The following is a 27,753-nucleotide window of genomic DNA, read 5'->3' on the forward strand; positions in this document are numbered from 1 at the left end:
ACTGTTTTTGCTATGGGAAAGTATAGACATTTGAGTGCATAACAAAAAAGGGTGCAATAATGCATAACGAAAATAAATGTTTTTCATAGACCGTAATCATCTGCACTTCCTATTTTTACCGGAAATAGTAGATCATCTGGGTACTTTAAGGATACTCATTCAAAATGTTAAGATTTGGGACATACTAATTCTTCTTTTAAATAGGGTTGCAAAGAGGCGGAAAGTTTCCGGTAAATTTCCAGTAACTTTCCATGGGAACTTGATCTGTGGAATATTGGAAATATTCCAAATTGGAAACTTAACGGGAATTTACAGTAATTTATGGGAAATTTAGGGAAATGTGTATAAACTATATCATAAACAAACATAAATAAACAATTTGTTTGGTCATAAGCAGACATGCATGTAAGGTAATTCAAATTTTGAAAAATCCTGATACTTACGCTCATCAATACCGAGCCCCTAAGGTGACATTGGAGTAAAAAAATCTAAAGTTTAGTTTCATGTGCTCACGTGAAACTTTGGAGTGCTCGCATGAAACTTTGGAGTGCTCGCGTGAAACTTTGGAGTGCTCGCGTGAAACTTTCAAGTGCTCGCGCGAAACCTTCATGTGCAGAATTTTTTTTAAAGTTTAGTTTCTATAAAACGATTGCGTGCGCACGTGAAAGTTTCATGTGTGCACGCGAAAGTTTCACGTGCGCACATGAAACTTTTGGGATAGTTTCGTGTGCGCACATGAAACTTTCGCTTTCACGTGCGCATGCAATAGTTTTACATGCGCACGTGAAACTAAACTTTATTTAATTTTTTCTCCATGTCCTCTTAGGGGCTCCGTACATCAAGCTGTGGATTGATTTGATCAAAAAATCTTGTTGTTTTAAACAAAAATATGCTGCAAGATTTTTTTACTTCATTTTAGTTCCCTGTTATAGGCAACACTGCCATTATTATTCCCATTAATTTCCAAATATTACAGTTTATTCCCATGGAATGTTTCCAGTATTGAAAATTCCCAAAATTTTGCTAATTCAAATACTATTAAGTAGGCAAATTGGGATGCAGGGTGTGTGTAACCCAAATGTGGCCATTTTGTGGGAAAAAAAACGATATCAAAGTTTTGAAAGCAGAATGAAGATGAGTTTTGTGTTTTGTCTGCAGGTGCCTGCAGGTGAGTGGAGTGGGACGCTGGGTAAGGGTGAAGGGTCGAGCGAGATCCCGTGCAGAAGGATGCGCAGCGGCAGTTATGTGAAAGCCATGGGTGACACCGAGGAGAGCGAGGACTCAGATGGACCTCCATCACCTAAACCATCACCGAAAAGCGCAGCAAGACGGCAGAGTTACCTGAAAGCCACCCAACAGTCTCTGAGCGAACAGCAGCCACCTCTACCACCTCGCAAGTACATGAAACCACATGCACACACCTGAAATATTTACAAAACATTTATTTAACAAATACACATCAATAAATCAAACTAACATACACACAAATGTAAACTATAACAACTAGGCCTGGGCCGATACCACTTTTTCAAGTTTGATACAGATGTCGATACCACAATCTTGAGTATATGTCGATACCGATACAAAACCATCTTCACCGCCCCTTTTAATCAATTAAGATGCAAATAACACATTTCTTAGCCGTACAAAAAGCTTAAACAGAGCTACAGAACTCAAATGTTTTACTGTGCAACAAATTTAAGACTCAATGAAACATTGTGCAATACTGCTGCTTCATTTTTATTTAAATGTTTCAAACAGATTAGTAGAAACATTTTTAGTTAGTCAGCACAAAAATAAAAAATTAAATCTAAACTGTAACTTTGGACAATTTAAAGAGCAAATTCATGTTGCTCAGCAAGTCGCACTTTACGCCAAGTTGCCCTGACAAGGTCCGTGTTGGTATTGGATCGGATTTTCGCCAATATCGGATTAATATCGATACTGAATTATCGGATCGGCCCACCCCTGATAACAACTCACACATACACTTATCACTCTTATACACATAATCCACACCTCCACAACATGTTTGTGTTTCTACGATGGATATTGACGTCTTGTTTTATAAACTTGTGATATATTCTGTTCCCTTCCAGATGAAGAAATGGCTTAAACCAGTCTAAGCTTGTTTGCTGGTCTCTGGTCTAAAAACAACTTTAAAACCAGCAACCAGACCAGAGACCTGCTAAGACCAGCTAACCAGTTCAGACCGGCTTAAACTGTTTTCTCAGCAGGGAAACCTCTCTGCTTATTTACAGTTTCGTAAGACAATACTTGAATGAAAGAAAAAAAACGTCACATATAGTACATTATTAAATGCCTCCGTCTCATTTTCCCCCAATTCCTAAATTGAATCAAAATCACTTTTCAATGTGACCAGCAGATGGCAGCATGTTTACACCCTTTACTATAGTACAAAGCGCTGATACTCATCATACTGAGAACCGCAGGATTATCTGACAAACATGTCAAAATTTGAATGAGTCAATATTATTGCATACATTTTAAATTGTTTAGCATCACATAATGCCTAAAATAGTATTTATAACGTACTTGTCAGTATTCATTTTTGGGATACTGTACACGATATATTAAAGTATTAATCATGTTTCTTCTTCCATTAAAATGTGCATATGGTTCGGTTTATGACTGTGTTTATCATTTCTGTTCATCACAATTTTAAAAAGCGTTTTATTCATGAAATATGCAGTCGGTCCTGATGCACAACTTCAAAACAAACAAAATTTTCTTTTTATGTTAAATCGCCCATGTATTGGCCCACCCTTCCTACATGCTAGCTGGAGCAGACAAAGCCCTTGTTCTTTCATGCGGGAGCAGTTTGGTGTGGTCTGGTTTCCTCTGCAGAGCGCCAGCTCAGTGCCACACCTGCGCAGGTTAGTGTTTCAGCCCCGCCTCCATCCGATCACATGACCGCCGACCACGTCAGCTTAGTGATCTATGCACCGCTCACTGACCTCCTGATGTCGTGGGAGCTCTTATCAAGACTTTCATTTCATTGATGAGGTGAAATTGTAACTAATATTTAAAAATAGTTTACTTACACTAAAACTGAACATGTTTACTCACTGTCGTGGACAGTGTTGGCTAAAATATTTCATTGTACAGCTCTAATAAAGTGACATTTTCACCGAATTTAGGACAGCAGATACACTTTCACCAATGAATTCACTGGCATATTATCACTCTATCCAACAGACGGTCCCTGAACGTCTCCACAATACTCACCGATGCACGACAAGTCCACCCCGAACCCACAATAACCTCACAACAACACACAGAACAGAGGAACCACTCCAGATGAGAACTGTCATTGTTTATCAACCTTTCATTGGTTAAAATAAAGCCATCAGGTTTTAAACAACACACACGGGTGAATAAATGATGACAGGATTTTGTATTTTAAAGTATGAGCTGCGTCTGTTCCTCTGTGCTGTGACGTCTCACACCTGGATCCTGCTTACGGTAACCTGCTCGCTCACATCATCTCAAAAGCTACTAAAAATAAATCGAACCCTATCCGTATCCACGGAGCAGCAGAAGGTGGAAAGACATAGCTGGTCTTCAGGGTTGTTTTTATATTTTTTTATATTTCTTGATCTCATCTGTTTCTCCTCTGTTTCTCATCGTCAGCTGTATGCCGTCTCTATGCGAGGTCTCCACCAATCGGAGCCTGGACAACCTGGACTGTTTGATGACATCACGAGAAGTCAGGCTGCAGGACTGGGACACCGATCGTGGGTTCAGTCAGGGCTGTGTGACTCTGGGACGAGGGTCCACCATGAACCAGGTCAGGGTCTAGCAAAGGTGCATTGTGTAACTTATAGAAGGATCTCTTGACAAAAATGCAATATAAAATAAAATAACCATATTATCAGTGGAGTATAAAGAGCTTACATACTAAACTGTATGCGCATTTCGTCCCTACGTTGTCCCCAGTGTTGAGGAAAGTTACTTTTAAAAGTAATGCATTACAATATTAAGTTACTCCCCAAAAAAGTAACTAATTGCGTTACTAAGTTACTTTTCATGGAAAGTGACGTTACTTTTAAGTTACTTTTGCATTACTTTTTCTTACTTGGCTGAGGCTTGATCTCTTTCAGCCCTTGCAGGTGTTTTGATCGAAGAAATTTCAAGCTCTGGCCTGCCATCTCTGTTTTTGACTCAAACTGTTCCCGCTCAGTCGCACAGAGTGCATAACTCTACGTTAATATGTTCAGTTTAATTCAATGCATTATTTTATTTATAAATTGAGTTAATTAAACTGAAAAGTAACTCGCATTACTTTTTTTTAAAGTAACTCAAATATTAATGTGTACATTTATAAAGAAATGCGTTACTTTACTCATAACTTTAGAAAAGTAATAATATTACTTATACCACGGGTCTATTGAATGCTGCAATTTGATTGGCTGAGAAATGTTCTATGGGTGTTGATTATTTTTCTGTAAACCGCACACCTAACTTGTCAAATGTCTTAAAAATAGGCACCAGAGCAATGTTTGTGGTAACCGTGGTATAAGGGGAATAATTGACTCCGCTTCGCGTCGTGCCGCATTACCACCTTGGTGTGCATTATTTTCTTATAATTCAATGGCCCGTCGTCAATTATTACTTACATAATGCACATTACTTGTAATGCGTTACCCCCAACACTGGTTGTCCCTATGTTTGTCCTGTGCCAGCTACCATATGCGTTTTAAAATTGACGGGGTGAGCTATTGGTTGCAATTCGCCATCTCACCACTAGATGCCGCTTAAATGTACACACAGTGGTGTTGGCACCAATATTCACACTTTATTTGGCCACCCAGAAAATAGATATACATAATAAAGGCTAGATGTCTTACGGCGGAGTCTCTAACATCATCACTGGCGGCCATCTTGTCACAGGCAAGCTTTCCGGCGGCCTCTGTGGTACCTGATGTAAGGTAAGTGATCTGCACGAACACAAATAATCTTATCTCGCTGAAATCTTAACGGATTTACAAATGGTTTGGTTTCTTACAACGTTATAACGTAGCTATAGTGCTTGAACATTGAGTAGTGTCATAAGTACATCAAACCAAACCGTTTGAAAATCGGTAGAAAATTGAGCAAGTTATGGTTATTTAAAAAGTACATGCATCATTAAAACAATGTTACGAGTGACTGTGACAAGATGGCCGCCAGGTGCGGACGTCGACCTCCATTGGTCAGCAGACATCTAGCCTTTATTATGTATATCTATGACCCAGAACACCCTGGCAATCATTTAGCAATGGCACATTGCTTGATGCTAAAAACTGCAAACCCTGACAGGCACAGCATCCTCGTACGTATTTGAGTTTTGATTAACCCCTTCAGACCTGAGGTTTTAGGTGTTTAAATCAGTGTGCCTTATTTTGATTGGTTGATCTGCATTTCTGTTGGTTTGAACCACAAAACATGTGATGTCCATTCCAAAAAAACCTTCGCTATGCATCAAAGAGTAACTCTGAAATGGGTCAGAGATGTTTTCGCTGTGACCTCTGGATTTGAATGTTCCAGATTAAGGATGTTGTAAGACATAAGCTTGTTTAAGGAAACATGGAGGGTGAAAATGAGTTTGAGGACATATTATTGGGAGGAGATACTTCTTCCTCTGCACTCTCCAGTGTCTCGATGAGACATCAGGACTACTGAAGAGAGAAGAAAGACGGAAACGCTAAAGAAGAAAAGATGGTTGATCTTTTTCTTGATGGGATAATGTACTATGAAGACAGAGACTTTTTGTAACCATTTCATGCAGATGGTTTTAAAGGATTTGGGGTTCAAATGGAAACAGTCAAGATAAAGGAAGGCATCAGCTAGTTTATTTAATTTATTTTGGAGCGCAGGTGTTTTTGTTTTGGGATTCAATTGTGTTGTTTTCTTAAATGGGCTTTTTTAAATGGAGTTTAGTGGATCTCAGCCAATGCATTCTGTTTATTTGTTTGTCTTAATTTGTGGGTTTATCCTTTACTAACACAATCCCATTTAATTTTGTCCAAGTGTCACCTGCCACCTGAACAGACAGAAGCTTTGTCTCTACTCTTCAACGCCACAGATTCAGTCAGCTGAAAACACTCGACTGCTGATAGTTTCCTCCGCATGTTGATTTAGGGGGAATTAAGGATTCACGTGATTCACTTTGGATGCTTTTTCTTTGCATAAAAATGGAAATGATATGTTTTTGGTTAGCATGCCACTTATAATCAGCAGTGGTCGTAACAGTGAATCATAACTTCAGTGCAGTCCTATTTTACGCAAGATGTGATATTTTATATATATTAGAGGTTGAAGGATTTGGCAACCCAGGATTATATTAATACCACAATTATATTCTTAGCTTGAGTTTGAATTTTTCGCTAATAAGTTTCTCCTTTTTGCAGACTTAAAGAATAGTGGAATTCAAAAATATTCATATTAAAAATATTGATTATTGCGGTTATAATATCTAATTAAAATATTACAATACTCTAAAATAAAATTGTATCCACTCCTAATAAATATAAAAAACAATGTTGTTGTGAAATATACAATCTGAACTACAAGCATTTTTATCATTTCATCTTAAGACTACTACCAGCACCAAGACATTTTAGGACGTTGCCCATTTTTATTTCAATGACTGTTTGGAAGCCATAAACCCACATCTTGCTGGTGAAGTTAAATCAATCTGATCTTCTCTTTCTCGTGACAATGCCGCAGTCCAGCCTAAAACGCCAACCGCGTGTCAACCCCTGCCAGGTGCGCTTTTGGCCGGGCAGCGGTCGTCTCCCACGCAGACCTCGTACGGGCCGTTTGAACCTGCACGTGTACTTTCAGGTGGATCCAGGTTATGGCAGCGCAGCTTACGGACAGTTGGACTCTCAAGCAGTGGAGGCCTTAGATCTTCCCAAACCCACCTGCTTTCGCTCACGGAGCCACAGTTACCTGCGGGCCATCCAGGCCGGATGCTCCCAGGACGATTCAGACGAGACTCCGCCCACAACTATGACCATCGGTAGCTATAAGAACAGCACCAGTAAGTACAATACACATTTATAAAGATAAACCAAACACTGCATACATGCATATGATGACATGTTGTATAATAATAGACTTACAAAGCTTTGAAAAGGAATGCACGTAATGCAGCCACAGGTTTATTTTTTGTATACCGTACCTTATAAGAGATGCGCAGTGTTGGGGAAAGTTACTTTTAAAAGTAATGCATTACAATATTAAGCAACTCCCAAAAAAGTAACTAATTGCGTTACTAAGTTACTTTACATGGAAAGTAATGCTTACGGGACTTTTTAGTTACGTTTGCGTTAATTTTTCTTGGCCTAGGCTTGATCTCTTTCAGGCCTTGCAGGTGTTTTTTTATGACTGAAAAGTTCTGCATTCAGAAATTGCATATTTCATCACAAAAATGTCGAGCTCTGGCCTGCCATCTCAGTCTCTGACTCAAACTGTTTCCACACAGGCGTGTACACATAGAGTGCATAATGTGACTACGTTTAGTTTAATTCAGTATATATTTTTTTATCGAATTAGTTAAACTAAAAAAGTAACTTGCATACCTTTTTTGAAAAAGTAACTCAAATATTAATGTGTACATTTAAAAAGTAATGCGTTACTTTACTCGTTACTTCAGAAAAGTTATATTATTACGTAATGCATGTTACTTGTAATGCATTACCCCCAACCCTGGAGGTTCGTGTCTTTATGATTGATTGATTCATAAATACTTTATTAATCCAGAAGGAAGTCAGAATACTTTAAAGGTTTTCAAAATATTTTCTTACCTCAGTAACTTTTTATTAAAAGAAACTATTGTTACTTATTTAAAATTAACACATTTCAGGGCTCCAGACTGCCACCAAATGGGGGCATTTTGCCACCAAAATTTGAGAGTGTGCCACTGAATTTTACATCAAGTCGCACGTGTGCGACCAGTAAATTAGACCATTTATTGTGATGTGACACTGAATTTGAAACAGCACATTGTACTTTCTGCATCTACCATCAAAGTATTTATTAGTAATACACTGGAAATTAGCAGAAAATGTGAATATTTGTTTAGCATGTTGATTTACGGTGTGTGCCCCTAAATTTTCTGGTTGTGCCCCTAAAATTTTCAGTTGCGGGCCACTGTGCTCCTAGTGAAAAAAGTTAGTCTGGAGCCCTGCATTTATTTAAAAACAAACTGCATAATGATATAAAACATTAGATGTTAGTGTTTGAAACAAAAAATTTATTGAAACTTGTACTTAAAGGGACACGGCACTTTTTTTTAAATATACTAATTTTCCAGCTCCCCTAGAGTTAAACATTTGATTTTTACCGACCCAGAGTTCGGCTGAATGGATTGCAAAACCATAAAACCAAATTTTTAACTCTAGGGGAGTGTCCCTTTAATTCATACAAAAAGCAATGACCAATTTTATTCATATCATATTTCTTGTGTTCCTTCAGAACTTTTGTACTCGTGTGGTTTATGACTTTGGACTTGATTCATCTAATTTTGTTTAGTGCATGTAAAACATTTTATGACACAAAGAAGTGGGAGCCGGCGATTGATTGGTGTTTTTGAAATATTATTTCCACTGATGATTATTTAAGTAATCATGTCACATACTAAAAAAACAACAGGCAAAATAACATAAACCTGGCTGTCAAAAATCACGTTGAGGATACAGTGTTTATATACCAATAAAGATTGAAGGCTTTGATAAAACTGGACAAAGTTCATCGCCTGCATTATAAAACAAAAGGTTTCTGCTAATTTTAGTTACCATGATGTCAATTATATTGCCTTGGATGATGATATCAGTGCCAACTTTTTATCAGTACTATAAGGTGAAGTGTAATCTCTCTCTTTCTGTGCGAGATCGGAGGGTGGGCGAGTTCAGACAGGTGTTCTGGAATCAGAAACCAAGCCATGTCCATGAGAATGATATGATGGATTTCTTAAAGTGACAGTTTACCCTAAAAAAAATGTAATTCCAAAAATTCATTTGTCACGCAAAGAACGAAACGCCATAAAACAAATGTCTTATTTCTAAGTCTTCTCCAGTCAATTACTCTGTGGAGATCCTCAAGCTTGTAGGATTGGCAGCATTTTCGTTCAGCTGGTCAAGATTCAACAGACTACAAGAGTCATTAAACTTTTTAACATCTTAAATGCTCAATGCCAAATTTGTAACGGCCAGCTGTCTCAGAAACACACACATGCATGCACAACATCTGCTGACCTACATTTGGACTGATGGTGTCCTGCTAAGATGAATCCCAGAGCTTAACAGCTGATGATCTTAGATGATTTTCTCTGTCCATCATGACAACTCTGGCAAAACTTCAGCCAATGAAACTTTAGTGAAATGAATCGAGCAGATTTGTTTGCTGTAATGTTTTTATAATTCAATATGGGTGACTTACTTCAGAATTTGTCTTTAGAACACTTAGTCAATAATTTTGCTGCCAGTAATGAAACTGGTCTTAATATTGAGAACCGTCCTGCTGTGACAAAATACCAGATAATGAAATGTTGATTTTCTAAAAGGAATTTGGCTAATGAAATTTTTGTAGGTTGCAAGCTGTCAAATCGAAAACCCATTTTTCAGTTCTCAGTGTTTGTTATGAAAGCCTCAATATTATTGTATTACATACTTAATGTTATTTTTTTAAAAACCTGAACACAACCTCATAACACTTTAACATTGTGGTGAAAGTACTGAACAAACAAGCAAACATCTTATATGAATTTATACAAAATTGACGGAAACAGGAAGCCTAACATGATGGAAATAAAAAGCAGAAGAAACATTACTGAAAGTAAGCTTACAAGAATGACTTAATATCTATATCTTACTTTATTTTAACATCTCTTAAACGTGCCGTAGAATGTAAAACTGTATTTAGGCATAGATGAATAATACGAGCTCTGTACATGGTTATGACATATTGTGAGCCTCAAACACAATGGTTTTCTCTCCTTTTAATGTAAACCTTGTGCATGAAAAAGAGCGCTGGAAAACAGACCAACACATCTCAACATAACACCAACTGTGACGTTACAGTCGAGATGTACACCCCAACATTAAATTACACATTTAATTAATTACAATGCTAAAAACAAAGTTGTGACTGCTGAGTTAATGCTATATGCTAGTTAATGTTATATGCTAGCGTTTAGCCTGAAGTTCTACTATTGACTTTACAGTTACGTTTTGCAGGTCCATACTGAAAAAAACACAAACTTACTACTCAGAAATGTCCATTAACAATCTCCAAACAATTGATTATTCCTCAAAATCTGTCTCTTCATCTGATACAGACTCAAACATAAGATCTGTTTACACACAAACACAGAGCTACTGAAGGAGCTGCTCTGAGAAACAGCCAATCAGAGCAGAGATCAACATTATTCATGACCCTTTCAAATAAGGTAATAATAGATAATTTTATTCTAAAGGCAAATCCTAAAGTGTAAATTGACGTCTCTGGATAACTTTTGCACCTTCTATGTAGATATCAGAGAATAATTTAACATTATTTAAATGCATTCTTTGGCACCTTTAAGGTTTTATTATCATACAAGATTTCTATTTTAACAAAAGCCAGCTAATACCACAAAACATCTTAATTCTTTAAAGCCATTGCGTATCCCAGTGATTCTCAAACTGGGGGCCCCTGAGATGGTGCCAAGGGGCCAGTTTTATGACATTTAATAAAAACACGTGTAATAAAACCTCAGAAAAATAAGGCTACTAACCAACAGCAATGCATTTTTTAATTTAATGTTTTGTTTAATTCAAATTTTGAGTTATTGAATGTTTTATTTCATAAATTTTCTTTGGGGGGGGGCATGAAGAAACCAAAGCAGTGAAATTCTTTATTAAGGCATATCGAATGGCTCCTCCCCCTTTTAAAACAGCCAATAGCGTTTATTTTACCTCGCAGTCTGGAAACTGATGTGAAGCTGAAGTGTCAGAAATCGTTGATTCGTATTTGTGGTAAGTTTTTAATGATTTTAACTTCTAAACGCTAATTTTGTATGAGTAAGGCTAACATATTCATACTGAAAGGCAAAAAACATCACTTTAATCCTCCTTTGATCATGACCTTACACTTGAGCATCATCTCACTGAAAAACGTGGTCTGAAAACGCTCCTCCCCATCCTGGCTGCTGTGCGCGGTCATGTGACGCGCTCCCGTCATCGGCGTCGCTGCTGCCTTTCGCTCTCTGCCGCCAAACCGCGAGCGAGCGTGGATTCTATTATGACGCAAATACGCATAAAGTAAGATTCTTATTCGACCGCGTCGAGATCAAACGCTCATCCCGCCGACCAATGAGAGATCGGCGTGTGAACGCGTCGAACGCGCTTTTCTCCAATCTTTTGAAAGGATTGCTGGATCGCTTTTTTCTTCGAGTCATTGAGACGTGGATGAACGGGAGGATTTTACAGCGACACAAAGATCTGAAGTAAAAGACAAGAGAGACTTTGATTGGATCGCGTTTCCTTAAGGATATGGAGATACTAGATCGACGGTGATCGAGGAAAAGGTGCGCGTGGATTTCTTTACATTAAATGTCCGCCGTGAAACCGGAATGGGCAAGCGCGAGGAAACGCACGCGCCGCGTCTCGAGAGATGTATCGCATGTGTGTGTGGTTCATGTGCCAAAAGGAAGTCGTGACAAAGACATCCGATAATAGCGAAGTTCAGCGGTAGCACTGCGTTTTCATCGATGGTTTAACGTTTGTTTGAGAGATCGTTTGATCGCGTTAGCTGGTTAGCTCTGGTTAGCCAGCGTGATGGCTAGTGGAGGTGTGTTTATAATAATGGCAAGCATGACTCTACCCACCCAAACACCGGGATGTCTGTCTGTATGCATGCATGCTCTTTACATGCACAGTGTCATGGGATTATTAATGATGTAATACAGTCTAATTCGGATTTGATGTGTGAAATCTACAGCTGATAATCACACACAAAGGCCAGTTTCTGTGCACTGTGTTTTTAGTGAGGTTGAACCTTTTTGCATTGCAAAGTCAGGGAGAGATAACACAACAACTACCCATTGTTCAAAGTTGTGAAGGGTGCATGCATTCATTCCAGGGGCGTGCTGGTATTTAAAATGATAGACTTTTGGTTCTTAACCTGAACATTAGGTATGGGATATGCATACATGCCTGACAAAGTGGTGTTTATATTATGGGAAAGATTGAATGTTTACTTGTGTTTAGCATGCTGCTTTTTTAAATACTGACTAGTTTGTTCTACATTAGACAAGTTGTTAAGTTCTTTATAAACATTTGCTGTACAGTTAATCTTTAAACGTGTCCTAATAAGGATTACAAACCTGAATGTGAAGAGGTTGGGCTGTCTCTTGTCTGTCTTGTGAAGTCTGGTCCAAAATACGACATTGCATTTATGGTTTGTTTGTAAGTATTTTTGCTTTTTACATGGCTGACATAAACGAAGCTACTTGTCATTCAGAAGTCACATGAGTTTATTCTGCTCAATGACTTTTGGCTGTATAGAAACTTTTCTTTATGTCTTATTTAGGTCGCTTCTCAATCTGAAAGCTCAAGCAACAGAGTTTGCATTTGGAGGCTGAATACGTCTACAAAACTTAGGGGGCGTGCACACCAAAGCAGCTGAAAACGTCAATCGAACACAGACTCTTTTTTCATCTGAGCGCTTTGGTTGCTTTGATAGTTCTGATTTGTTTATCAGTCGTTGAGCAGTGTGTCGGTTGGTTTTAATATTTGTCGCACCCCTTCTCCACTCTGATTGGACAGCCGAGTGAGAAGTGACATTGACGAGCTGAGCTTTTTACTCAAAGTTGCATTTTTTTAAATCTCAGCGCTAAGCGTGAAAAATGCCAAGTGACGTTGGAACCTTTCCGCCATTGGAAACAATAAAAAACATATGCAACTGCCTGCGTAAACGTTTTGGTAGGGCTGCACGATAAATTGCATGCGCATCTCGTCAGTAAAGCCGGTTCCTGGATTAATTGTAAATCGCCATCACCTGATTTTAGGTGGCGCATCATTTACTACGCCAAGCCGTAGTTCATGTACAAGCTGGGCCAAATCGAAACGTTCACAATAGTGAATGCGAAAATGCTGCTTCATTTATAAGCAGGTGATGGTGATTAGGGCTGGGTATCGATTCAGAAGTTCCAGATCGATTCGATGTTTGATTCCAATTCTCGGATCAATTTTTATACTCGATTCTCGATTCAACTCCATGAATATAGATTTAATACAAATACTATATTTATAAAAAAGAACAGTGAACATAAGTTTACAAGCGGGTAATTAATAAAAAGAAATTAAGAGCCACAAACCCTTACACTTTCTTTTATTTTAGGTACACTTGGGTACATTAAAACAGAACCCATCTCTAATCACAATTATGTTAAATACAATACAATTCTGATGCAAGATGAAAAATATATGCTGAAAAAAACATTCCTTGATCAAACAGGATCAGGTTATTTAATTTTTGACCATGTTTAAAAAAAAAACGATTAATTAAAAAAATCACATTTTTGCCCAGCCATAATGGTGATTTACTACTAATAAAAGAACCGGCTTTACTGACAAGATACGTGTGACAATTGCATGCGGTTTATCGTGCAGCCCTAGGCTTTGATGTTTATGCTACCCAAGTCTTATTTCAGAACAATTATAAAGTTTACTATAATCTTAGTTAATCATAAATTGTTGTAATAGGTTATGAATTGTGAATGTAATGCTCCATTAACTTAAATAAACCAGGCTTGATAATATATGCAGCCTTTGGATCAAGAAACGGCCTTAAGGGCCGTTCACATTATAACGATAACAATAATTATATTAGCGTCCATATTACCGAACGATAACGATACATTTACGCTAATTCGCTCACGCGCACGACACTCGCGCAAATCACTTGCCTTTAATATTGCATATTTCCTGTAAAAAAAAAACTTTTGCAATTCTTTACATGTCACTGAATATGTAAATATGCTGTTCGTGTGGCATTTACACAGCGGGTAACCAGCAGATGTCCTCAACACGCTACGTTTCGCCTTACTCGTAAACAGTGAATCTAATAGTTTGTGTATTTGCATTAGGGTTGGGCGATGTCCCCATAAATTGGCAGTTGACGATGGTTACGTAAACCATCGCGATGGACGATGATATCGTTTGGTGGGGGGGTATTTTAATTTTTCGTTATTATTCGTTATTATATAATTATTATTCGTTATTTTACTTTATTACTTCCACTTAAGAATAGTTGTGCACTTTTTATTTTAATATATATTTTACATAAATACAATTCTGTACTTAAAATCTATAATTTTGTTATTTTACTTTCCCAACTAATGTCTCTTTCCTATAGGAAAAAGTAGCTTTAATCCACTGAAGAAGAGTTGTGCACTTTTAAGCACTTTTTAATCTCTTTACATAAATATTTTTTTCTATTTAAAAGCTATAATTTCGTTATTTTACGAACCCAACGACTCCTCCGCGCTTTCCAATTTTTGCACGTAAATATCTGTGCATATGTGCCACCAGTACTCCGTCAGAGAGCGGGTCTTCAGCACCGCGGGGAGCAGCCAGCACTTCAATCCGCAGCTTATTAAAACTAGTCAAAGTGAACAGGGCCAGACACATCGAAATTTAAACATGGTCTGTGTATGTAAATCCCGCGTTTCGGTCGGAGTGTTGTTCCCGTTTTCTTGTTCTTGACGTTCGCTGAATTCTGGGTTTATATCCTAATCTGCCGCTTCAGTGCAGTATAGCCTCAATGTAACAATGAGCACGATCTCCCGAGACACTACAATAGGCTACTAATAAATGATTAATATGGGCTGTTTTCTTGTACAAAATTAATTATTTTAAGATAAATGTACAACATGTAAAAAGACAAGATTCTAGCAATGTCAAGATGAGGGATGGGCATTTTCCAGTAACTTACACTTACCAGTAATTTACTATTACTTTTAATATCTTATTTTTCGAATATTTAAGCTCTTAAAGAACGAATATTCGTTTATTTAAATTATGTTAATTAAGACATGCGTGTTTTGTATTTTTCATTTTGTCATAATTTCACAGAAGGCTTAATTAGGAAATATCCACAACAAGCTAAACTTATATTCTGTATGTATATATATATGTATATATATATATATATATATATATATATATATATATGTATATATATATATATATATGTATATATATATATATATATATATATATATATATATATATATATATATATATATATATATATATATATATATATATATATATATAATTTTATTTATATATATTTTAAATTCTTTTAAAAAAATATCCTACAGAAAAAAATGCGTTAAAACTTAATGCGGAGCGAAGTCTAGTCAAATCCTTAGTTTCAAGTCGGTCGTTAGTATTAATTCATTACTGTTTGATCTTACATACATTATATTATACCAAATATTATACACTAACCCCAAATCTAAGCTAAGTTTGAGGAGTTGCTATGTTTAAATTTTTAGGAATTGAAAATTTAGGCTATAATCATTTAAACAGACTCAAAACACCTAGAGCCCGGATCAAACTAAAAAAACACATCTACATACCCGACTGCTCAGTCGCCATATAAATATCTTCTCAGTTTAGTATGACATGTATTTGTGAATAAAGAAAACCGTATTTATCCTACCTGCTTCGGTGAAAGCCCGTTCTTCTGACTAGATACAATAATGCTTTGCTTTAAACTGCCATGTGCAGTTATCCGGTTCATTTTCAAAAGAGCACCGCATATAATAAATGTTCTCCGTTTCATATCGTTCTCCGTGTCTGTCTCCTTATTAACAAAATAAAGTAGACTTTATAACAGAAAGCTTACAAATCTCTCATGATGTGTTGATTCGGGCGGCGGAGAAGCACGTTTAATAACACGTGAGCCCTCACTGAGCCAGTAGCCAAATACGGCGCGGCGCGGACAAACCCGGAGATAAAAGGAAAAACTTAAATTCGTCTGCAATCTGCATTGCCAAACAATCAGAAATACATACAAATTAATGTTCATGTATATTTTACATTTAAGTCTGTAAAAGACAGTATAGATGAAGTGAAAAAGCATTAAATAAGTTGTTACCCTTTGGTGGCACATTAAAAACAAACAAACATTCGAATAGCATTTTTTAAATTCGAATTATTATTGCCATTCGAATATTCGAATATCCGTGCCCATCCCTAGTCAAGATCAAATGCCTGACAGGATATTTTCACAGACTAACACACGTCACGTCTCAGGCATAGACTACAGTATTTAAAATAGCATATATGCATTAGTTATATTTTCTATTTAATTTATAGAGAAATTCACGCAAAGATACTAGGTTAACTATAGTCTATATAGAAGAGAGTAAGTGTATGACGACTCGCAGCGGGGTGGGGAGGGGGCGTGGCATCACGATGGTGTCTCTCCATCGTGATGTCAGTCAACCATCACGATGGACGATGATATCGTCTATCGGCACAACCCTAATTTGCATACCTTTTGGCGTAGTTAATGAAGTAGAACAAAAATCGTTACGTAGTTATGCTGCATCAGCGCTGGATGCCTAAGGTAATTTTATGTTATAGACATCAGCAATGAGCTTCACTGTAATTTCAAGTGCGCGTGCACTTGAAGTTCAAATAGATTTGATTGGCTGGTCAATGTTTTATTGTTCATCACGTGGGAAAAGGCGCCCAGAAAGTGATCCCAACGATATTGTTCATTGTATCTTTATCGTTATAGTTGTGGTGTGAACTCCACTATTCGCTTTAGTATAAAACGATTTTTAAAACTATATTTTTTATAGTTATCGTTATAATGTGAATGCCCCTTTAGTCTTGACTCTGGACCTCATATAATATATTTGGAGAAGATTCGTTTTTTATTTACTTATAATTTGAAGTGTTTATGTGATGTTTAAAAAGTGGTTTATCTCTAAATGAAAATGTTCTTATTTACTAAACCTCATTTTTAGTTTTAAAGTCTCTTTAAACCCATGTGCCGTTACTTTATGGGTGAACATTTTCTTTTTGGTGGTGGGCCCTAAAATATCGCATGCTAACTATTAATTTCAAGCTAAATGTTTTCTGTGGGAATACAAATCCTTCCCAAAAAATGTGCTGTGGGAGTAAAAGTTTGGTGCTGCTTTGGTTTGCTTTTGTGTTTATAAAAAGCCCATGGCCGGTTTGGCAGCGGCCCCAGGGTAACGCGACGGGCTCTAATGCCGTTAATCTGGATCTGAGCCTCCCCGCAGAGCGAGAACTGTGTCATAGACTCACTACCAACCTTTCTACAGGAGCCTTAATGCAAACCAGTCGAGTGAAGCCACGCAAAAACATATCTGAAGTAAAATATACCAGCAGCTGCGAAGCGTTCTCCTTTAAAATACTAAACCTCATTTGTCAAAATAGCCTACGTTTAGCAAAAGCAGGTCACATGTGCTCTTAAAAACTCACACCATTGGTATTTAAGTTATTTTTGTGGCCATTTTTTGACATGTGAAGAGGTTATAAGTTTAGGATGGAGTTAGGGGTACGAGCATTTCCGAGCACTGTCCACTACACCGTCGACTTTGACATGCCACTGCATGTGTTAAAATTTAACAAGGCTGTCATGTTACCCGAGAGAGGTTGTGATGTAATTAACACAGCGCTGCTTTTTAATTTAAAATACTTCTTTAATAATCTTCCACTACATCTCAAAGAAGTGAAGTTGATCGATCAGTAGCCGTCACCTTAAACAGTTAGCATTTGCGCTTTTTTTACTTTGACTGTCATCGGTATTGTCCTGTTAACGGTGATTTGTTTTGCTATTTTATAGATGTGCCTGTTGTGCAAGCATCGTTTTTATTAGGGTTACGAATCTGAATTGTGCAACTTATAAATAATTGGGGCTATCAGATTTATTGCTTTTAAAACCAGTGTACAAAGTACATTTAAGGAGCTGCATAGTTCTTGACCGTGACATTTATCATTTCGTTAATGTTTTTTGTTGCGGAGAGTCTCTATTGGCAGTCAGATTATCGTTGGCTGCTGTGTGGCAGCTGTCCTGGCATCTCACGACGAGCATTAAAACACAACGCTGACAATGCCAACAGATTGAGCCAGAGAGAGAACAGATGTATTCAATATTGTTTGTGTGAACCGGCGGTCTCTGTGTTAGACTTGTCCTGGCACAGACTCTGCTGTGCAACACAATACAGAGGATATTTGTTTGCGAACAATTCTTCTTCTTTTGGAAGGGCAAATATTAGCCCCGTTTGTTTAATAATGCAGTCGCATTGAGTTATTGAACAAACAAGGCCATTATTTGCTTACCGCTAAATGGACTAAGCAAATCTTTTTCATCAGCAGGGATGAGCGGTTACTAACTAAATCTGGCGAGGCTACTAACTTAGTTTAATATTTCAGTAGCTCAACAGTTTGCAGAAAAAGTATAGCTTGTGCTGTATAGCTTTGTACTGAGTAACATTGGGATGGTAATGGTTTGCTATCATCGCAAAAGGTCATGGGTTCACACACATGTAACACACAAAGGGATAAATAGTGTACTCATTTTAAAATATTGTCAGTTGTGTTTGATTAAAGCGCATGTTGAGTGAGTAAATGTAACGTTTAAAGGGACAATGTGTAGTTTATTAGTATTTTAATATTTATTATTACAAGTGTTTTATAAGTCAAAATCAATGTCTTTATTCATAAATATCTCTTTGTTGGTGTCAAATGACCTCTGCCAATGATCTGACTTTTCTTTGTAAGCTTAGAATTTCTTCTCTTTACTTACATTGAACGGGTAAGTCCAAGAAGGCTTCCGTGTCGTTCCGCCATATTGGAAAACTATAATAGCAGAGAGGGACAAAAAGCAATACACTCTAAAAAAGCAAACGGTGCTATATAGCACCAAAACTGTTGCTTTGGATCGTAACGATAGAAGAACCATTCTTAGTGCCATATAGCACCGGTGAAGCACCAGTGTAGAACCATATAAGGGCCATATAGCACCACTATAGCACCACATATGGTTCTACATAGCACTATATGGTTCTACACTGGTGCTTCACTGGTGCTTCACCGGTGCTATATGGCACTAAAAATGGTTCTTCTATCGTTACGATCCAAAGCAACAGTTTTGGTGCTATATAGCACCGTTTGTTTTTTTAGAGTGTAGCCTACCGCAACACTACACGCATTTTGGAAAAGCGAGGCGCTAGAGAGCAATATTCGTTTGAATGCAAAATACAATTTCACCACTGGATGGGGGGAAAATCCTACTTATTGTCCCTTTAAACAGTTCAACAGGATTTGCAGGTTTATCGATAGTTCAATTTAGTTTTACTTATAATAAAGTCCCCGCCATTGAGTTATCTCGTCAATTAAGAGAAAACACTTCCCTGCCAATGACGAGTTTTTACGGCAATCCATATTTCTGCTATTAACCACCAGGTGCTCTTACCAAACTTATAAAACACTGAAGCATCCACTGATCTAGGGCTGCACAATAAATTGCATGCGATTGTCACAAGCATCTCGTCAGTAAAGCTAGTTCCTTTATTAGCAATAAAACGCCATCAGCTGCTTTCAGATGCTTATGTGCCCGATAACCGATATGCTAAACCGATTCTTTTTTTATACGGTTATACTTCTGTTACAATTACTACACACTACTAGTGATGCACCGATGTATCGGCCACCGATATTTATTGGCCGATTTTTGATGAATTTGAAACCATCGGCAAAAGCACGAGAAAGGCCGATACCGATTGTTTATAAAATCACCGTATAAAGGCAATGAGTTGCATGTCTGTTGTTCAATTAAAATAATTTAATGTTCTGGTGTGCTGTGCACTATACTTAAGCACCGACCAGAAAACCTTTGTTGATCTGGCTCAAATGTCTTGGACAATAAAAGAAACAGACTGCACTTTAGTGGGGGGAAAGAAGTCCAACTTTTTTTGAAGTAGCAATATTTATACTGTTTAAAGCAATAGCACTGGCATTATTTATGTTTATTAAAGAAATCCATTATATGTAAAAAAAATGAGTTAATGTTGTTTGTAGAAGAAATGCTGAATAGCAAAAACCACCTGTGAAGGTGTCTTATTATATTTGTTTTAGTTTAATTTGTGCCTCTCTTATTATGTTGGTCAGTTGAATGTTAATTAGATCCAATCCATGTTCGGTAAAAATAATTTTTTAAAGTTTAGTTTTGCGTGCTCACGTGAAAGTTTCACGTGGGCACGCGAAACTAACCTTTATTTAATTTTTGTCCCATGTCCCCTTAGGGGCTCCGTAGAAAAGTTTTTTGTTGTTAAAAGGAAATTTACTCAAAAACATAAACTGCGTCATTACTCTCATCGCATATTTTCTTCAGTGGAACACAAAACTCTGAAAGTTGTTGATGTTTGTTTATAGGATAAAGGTGAATGGCGACTGAGGCTAACATCTCTTTTTGGCATTATAACGGTAACCCTTTGTCATAATGTCTTTATAGTTTTAGAGCAGCTTCTTCAGATCTCTTCATCATTCTAGATGACAGGCGTTATTATCAACACTGAGTGAAACTTTGAGTCTCATCAGCAGATTTTTAAAATGTGTTTCGTGGGTGCAACTCGACACATTCCTGGTATTATTGCCCAGCATGAGAGGAATGCTGTCGTGATTTCAGTATGTAAATGCCTGTCTTTGTCTCGTCTCTTCCTGTGGCTCTAGAGCAGAGCCTTCTGGGATACCGGCTGACATTCAGAAGAGTTTTTGAATTGTTTCTGGATCGCTTGTGAAATGAGTCAGTGTTGGCGATATTTAGTTGGTAGGGTTTGCGTTAAAGAACAAGGCGCAGAAAATTTGTGAATGGCTGTGTACCGTTAACGATATTTGACTGTCCCAACCCCTCTTCGTTACTGGTTTAGATTATGTAAATAGTCGCTCTTCCTGTGCATGTTTATTTTTCAACATCAGTCATTTACAAATTGAAATAGTTTTTTTCACATTCGACACAATAGTGAATGAATAGTCACGAGTGATCATACAGATGCAGATTTTAACTTTTTTAGCTCCACAACGCAACATTTTAAAAGTATTCATAGTTGTCATATATCGTTGATGTTGTTAAATAAAAGGTATTCCTGTCCTGAAATGAAACGAATAAGACAATATTTGCATTTTAAACCAGGTGAAGTTAGACAATACGTTATGCATTATGCAATGACCATGGACCAATCGTAGATCAAAGGTGAACTTTTCCTGAAAGTTTGCTTTGATTAACTTTTTCAGATCCAGGAAGCTGAAGTTACGATTGGTTTGATTTTGTTAAAAATAACATCATATCAGTTTGTTGTTCTACTTTGAATAACTTCGTATAAAAGGGGCCTTGAATATTTTTATTTGCTTACTAGTATTGCTATGCTTATTAGTGGCTGCGTTTCCATTGCCCTTTGGGTTGCGCAGGTTGACATTGCGAATTGAGGATACAGCTAATGGAAACATTTCAATTTCCATTGGCCGTGTCCGTTGGCTGTATTTTCAGTTTGCAGTGTTCATTTGTGCAGTTTGAAGGATGATGGCAACGCAGCTACTTTGAGTGAGTTGAAGTCTTGATTATTGATATTAAACATGATCTCTCCTTTTTCTTCTCTCAGAGTCCTCCTGTACAGCTCTCTGTAAGAAGGCTCCTCCCCCTATACCTCCACGCATCGCTTCTAAACCCTACATCGCCGTCACGGTCCAGAGCAGCACCGAATCCGCTCAGGACACCTACCTGGACAGCCAGGAACAACGCAGCGAGGTTAACAGCCAATCCGGACGCAGCAATTCTTCCGACAGCATCGCCAGCTCGTGGACAGGAAGTTTGGTCAAGGGCGCCAAGCGCCCGTCCATTCTGCCGCCTATTCCCGCCCCGCGGGAGCCCGTACCCCTGCCCAGCGCAAGAGTAACCACTCCACCTCCTGCAATCGTTCCGCCCTCTCCTGCCCCGGATGCCAAAAATGACTCTGTGAGTCTCACGGTGGCACCGTACGAACCGCAAGCTCAGCCCAAAAGAAAATTGTCATCTATTGGTATTCAGGTGTGTATGTGGATCTTGTAGGACTCATGTTGAAAGTTTTTTTGTAATACTAAGGTCTTGTTTAATCTCAGATGTTGGGTACTGATTGGGAACTTATTGCGAAATATTCCAAGTTGAAATTTAAGGAATTATTTGTAAAATTTCTGTAATTTTTACAAACTGCATCACATACAAACATTTGATTCCTCGACATCTGAATCATCTTCATCCATTTGCCAAAATTCCCATATATTCCTGTGTAATTTCCATGGAAAATTTCCAAAATTCTGGGAATTTTGCAACCCTATATCATGACAATCATTATCATGTATTCGAAGGCTGACAGTTAAGATTAAAATTAAGAAATACACATTTTTCATGACATTTGGTTATGTCACCAGTACTTTCACTGTACTACGGTATTACTACACTGTTTAGTGTTAATGTACACATCATTATTATCAGTAATGGTGTTATTTTTGAATTTTTGTCTCAAAGTTTTGTATAAAGCAGGATTATTAACAGTACACGATTAACTTTTATTTTTCTAACATGGTGGTAAACTCAAGAAGGGGCCTCATGTATAAAACTTTGCTTAGATTTCATCCTTAAAGATTGCGTATGCACTTATTTACAGCAAGTTTATTTTTATAAATCCCGATATGTGGGTGGAAAATTGCGTACGCATATTTCTGTACTCATTTTGTGCATACACAACGTTTATACATCAGGCCCTGAGATTTCATTAAATCATTAACTGTTCCTCATGTGATTTTAATCCGTATCACTTTCTGTTTCCATAAAACACTACAATAGACATTGAGGCGTGTTGCTGAAGCTTTGAACTGTTATTAAGTTATTTACTGATAATGTTCTCTCAAACCAGTTTGTGGTTTTTAAGGAATAGTTCACTGAACAAATCCCATTTTAGCTAGCTTTCTAAAGGCTTGAATCGTTTTTTTAGCGCCCATCCGTCATCGCATAAAGGAATGTGAATATATGTCGTCTTAAGGGAAACAATATATTTGTGAGAGAAAATAATTTATATTTCGGGCGTATTTTGTTGATTTTATATGTTGCGTTTGAATGTAAACGCATTTAGATAAAAAATGGCGGTGCGCCAGCTTCACAACGGTAAGTTTAGACAATCTTTGGTTCTTGTGAGTCTTGTGACTATTCGTCAAATGTGTCGTAGTGAAACACGAACTAATAATCGTATAATTTACCAACCAACATGTTTTATTTTATGGAATAAAGAAAATCTTATGGAGTTGGACAATTTGAGAGAATTATCATGTTAAAATGTTTTGGCAATTTTAGTGATTAACTATGAAAGAAAGTGTCCAGATAAAGTAAATTACCATACTGCAAAAAAGTAAGTGACTTTCTTACTTGGTATTTTTATCTTGTTTTTTAGTACAAATATTAACAAATTCTTAAATCAAGATGTTTTTACATGATGATGAAATGACCTAAGATAATAAGTCTAGTTTTTTAAAAATGTAAGTGGATTTGTGCTTAAAACGAGCAAAAAAAAAAATGCCAATGGAGTAAGCTAATTTTTCTTAAATTAAGTGTTTAAGAAAAAACTTTTTTGTTCATACACTGCAAACAATAATTTTCAAAAAAAAATCTTTTTTTTTTGCTTTCAATCTAATTCTTTAATTAAGACGCTTTTCTTGATGAGCAAAATGACCCAAGAAAATAAGTCTAGTTTTTAGACCAAAAATATCAAATTTAAGTGATTTTGTGCATAAAACAAGCAAAAATATCTGCCAATGGGGAGGCAAATTTTTCTTGATTTTTTTTTCTTGAATTTATTGTTTAAGAAAAATGTTCAAGATTTTTTTGCTTACCCCATTGGCACATCTTTTTTGCTTGTTTTATGCACAAAATCACTTAAATTTGATATTTTTGGTCTAAAAACTAGACTTATTTTCTTGGGTCGTTTTGCTCATCAAGAAAAAGCATCTAAATTTAAAACTTTTTAGATATTTTTACTGAAAACAAGACAAAAATACTATACGTAAGAAAGTCATTTTTTGCAGTGCATATACTACTGTGTCATATCTACTTGTTTATATTAATAATGCAGAGGAAAGGTTGATATAATATTTCTGTTTTGCTTTGACGCAGGTGGATTGTGTTCAGCCCGTTCTGAAAGAGGAACAAACTCCCACCACCAGATTTCAGTCCATTGGTGTTCAGGTTGAGGACGGCAGGCCGTAAGTGTACTTCTGTCTTTAAATCCTGGAGCAAAGTTCTTCATATCAGTCTCCATTTACTGCTTAGCAATGTGATACGCATGTCAACAGCAACACATCTTACAATCAGATCTGTCTGTGTGAGACTTTGTGTTACTGTGTGTGATATGTTTTGTGTATATGTGTGTGAGTCAGCCACATATCATCTCATCCATGTACTGCGCACACACACAGAAGAGAATGAGGTTGTGTCCAGATCTCCCACTCGCTCTGTTCCTGACGATCCTCATCTCGGTCTATTTTCATATTTCTCTGACTCATTTACATATCTATCTAAAAGTATGCTGTCTCCCACACACCAGCTGTCTCTCTCTCTCTCTTTCTGCCCGCCCTGTCTCTTCTGTCTCCTCTTTATTTTACCATTGCCGTTTATCTTTGAGACAATATAATACTGAATATATTACTATTGTTACATTTGAAATACAAAATTATGCTGTGTTTAGTTATTTTATTATTAATAGCCACTGCAAGGCAAGTTCATATGGAGGACTGGGAGTGCAAAAATTATAAATAAATAAATACATGTACAAATACATTTATAAAACAATAAATACAAAAATAAATATGCAGAGAATTATAAAAAAACACATAAATGATATAAAACGTATGGCTGAAGAAAAACACGCCCCCTCCTCATTAAGAAATAACACACGGAAATGTATAAATAAATGCGTGTGGAAATAAATAAATGTATAAATAAATACATGTGGAAATAAATGTATAAATAAACGTGGAAATAAATAAATGTAAAAAATAATTATATGTTCACATTAATACATAAATAAATACATAAATGTGGAAATTAATAAAAGAATAAATAAACAATTATAATAATTAAATACCGAAATAAATTGTTTTAAAAATATTATAGTTTGTTTTTTATATTTCTCTGCATATTTATTTAAGTATTTATATATTTATTTATAATTTTTGCTCTCCCAGTCCTCCATAAGTTCAATCGTGTAGCACATTTAATACATTTGATGTCGCTATGAAACGGAAATAGTGATTGTCTTATTTTCCTCGTGGTGACGAATACTTGAGTTAAACGACTTTTGAAATGATAAAAGGTAGGGCTGAACTTGAATTCGTCCATCGAGATCTGATTGGATCGGGTCATGTTGCTATTTGCTATTTGCTGCAATCTTTTCCTGGACCCACCCACCTGCCATACCATATGACCGGAAGAGAGGATGGGGGGAAATTTGCGTCTCGATTTAAGATTATGAGGGCACATTAATTAAAAAAAATAATGAAGCTCACAGATAAGACATTTGTAAAAAAAAAAAAAAACAATAATCCAAAATAAATAATACTGTTTTTCACTTCAGTTTCATTGTGACTTTAAGTGATTTACATAAAAAGAATTTAAAAAGAGAAAAAAGGTAAATAATAAATAAAAGTAAAAATAAGAAATATTTAAATTCACAAAAAACAAAGATGTGTAGAAATTCAAAGAACAATGATAAGGTCGATTTAAAAATGTTTATAAAATTAATAAAACACAAAGAAGGCGACTAAAATAAAAGTTAAGTCACTGTGTAATAAACATGACATCGAGACCTTTATGTGAATTGATAACAATGTTTTTTATAAAAGGCTTTTATTTAAATCTAGGGCTGCACGGTATTGGACGGTTTTAGATATGCACTAACTTTCTGAATTGTTCGATTAACGATATGCAATACGGTAATGCTTTAAGTTCGTAAAATCAGTTTGAACTTCGTATTTTTTAAAACTAAAAATCATATTACATATGTACTTGTTTGACATTCTTTCTGATCGTTGATCATCTTTCACACGAGAGTTGTTTACCAAAAGTTTTTTTTTTTTTAAAGTTTATGTAGTTTTTGCAAAATATTGCCATATGCCCATGCCATGGTATTTTAGTAATTTTGATATGTTGTGTCGATGATTATTGTGTATATGTATAGCTATAGTTATTTATTTTATTTATTGTAGTTTATTATAAAAAATCTGTTGTTTAATTGTTTAACTGTGTTTACAGTTTTAATATTCCTGTTTCTTTTATTTATTTATTTATTTAAATTAACTTTAAAAAATTACTTCGAAAATAAATTTATGTTGTAGAATACTTGTATTGCTGGTTATAATCAGGTGTGTAGCAGTACATTTGTACTGGTCATAAATGTTCATCTATTTCTGTGTCCAGGCTCAGTCGCTACACTAGTATGGCATCTAGACAGGAGACTGAGACTGAAGCTCAGGATCAGTCTGACGGTAAACTTTCTGTAAACAAGACACCAAATCAATCGCTGGACGGTAGCACCCACAACAAACCCACAAGACCGGACATGATGCGCTGCAGTACTGCCTCGCTGCAGGAGAAACTGGACCCGGCACTGGATCCATCTTCACTGCCTCCACCCGACCCCTCCCTACAGGCCGGTACAGGGAACGTAAACGGATCCGCGGAGCAGCCCGGTGGCGTGGCCTGCCTCCGGGACGGACAGTGGTTCCAGAAACTTCTTCAAGCCGAGACGGACCGCATGGAGGCCTGGTGTCAACAGATGGAACAAGAGACCAAAGACAAACAACTGTCAGAAGAGGGTAAATGATAAACACCAAGAGTAACATGGCCATCAACACCATAACCCACCCAAAAAACACTGTTCAATGATTTGTGGCACATTAGGTTAATTTTTTGTGGTAGGGTTGTACATTATTACTATATTAAAAAAATTCGGCACAATTTTTACTTTGTTAGAAGTTGCCAGCCAGCGGCAGCTTTTATGATTTTCGTTTAAAGTTTTAAATATATAAACATGCAATACGTCAAATCAAAAACAGACCCTGCTTTTAAACAAACAAAAAAATGTTATTTCCAAACTTTATCTGTTGTCTTTTTATCACCTCTCAATTATGGGTAGGTTTCTTTAAAAAATAGCAGGGCTTTTGTTAGAGATTAGATTCAGAACGATGATCAAAAACATACACAGAGTTTTAACAACTCTCTTACTCTTTTTAACCACAAATACTCTTCTTTCGCTTGTTCTGCGATGCGCAACCTTGACTTCACGCATGACGTAGTGACTTTGGAAAGGTCACGCTCGGTGTAGGCGGAAGTATAAATCAAGCGTTTACAAGTCGAACATGCAAAGACGAAGTCAAACGTTTCCTTTAAAAATAAATAAATAAAAAGTAAAAACAATGATGTCAGACGATTATAGTAAAAGCTGAAGCGGTACATCCGTCTACGCCAAGCCAGATCTTACCAATGTCACTTTGTATTAGAGGTCGACTGATAGTGGATTTTACTGATAACTAAGTTGGTCCCTGCTTGCCGAGAACCGATTAAGCGAACGATAGTTTTTAAAATGGTTACTGGATAGAAAACAAGCATAACACTTAAAGTGAAACAGTGCTG

The 27,753-nt window shown here is 36.7% G+C and overlaps 1 protein-coding gene across 4 annotated transcripts in view; it reads left to right on the forward strand.

Annotated features, from left to right (window-relative positions):
* The window catches only part of dlgap4a (discs, large (Drosophila) homolog-associated protein 4a), a 159,587-nt gene that overhangs the window by 122,054 nt on the left and 9,780 nt on the right, over positions 1-27,753 (forward strand). For 2 of the 4 annotated variants that reach the window (XM_073875558.1, XM_073875557.1), the window contains exons 5-10: positions 1,159-1,397; positions 3,655-3,811; positions 6,850-7,048; positions 21,698-22,122; positions 24,238-24,326; positions 26,539-26,936. In XM_073875558.1, the coding sequence (XP_073731659.1) occupies positions 1,159-1,397; positions 3,655-3,811; positions 6,850-7,048; positions 21,698-22,122; positions 24,238-24,326; positions 26,539-26,936 (1,507 nt within the window). Of the gene's footprint in view, positions 1-1,158; positions 1,398-2,801; positions 2,898-3,654; positions 3,812-6,849; positions 7,049-11,679; positions 11,839-21,697; positions 22,123-24,237; positions 24,327-26,538; positions 26,937-27,753 lie in introns of those variants that run through there. The other 2 variants (XM_073875556.1, XM_055188650.2) reach the window with 2 other exon arrangements.

The sequence above is a fragment of the Misgurnus anguillicaudatus genome, chromosome 13 (genome assembly GCF_027580225.2).
Source record: "Misgurnus anguillicaudatus chromosome 13, ASM2758022v2, whole genome shotgun sequence".
NCBI classification, from domain to species: domain Eukaryota; kingdom Metazoa; phylum Chordata; class Actinopteri; order Cypriniformes; family Cobitidae; genus Misgurnus; species Misgurnus anguillicaudatus.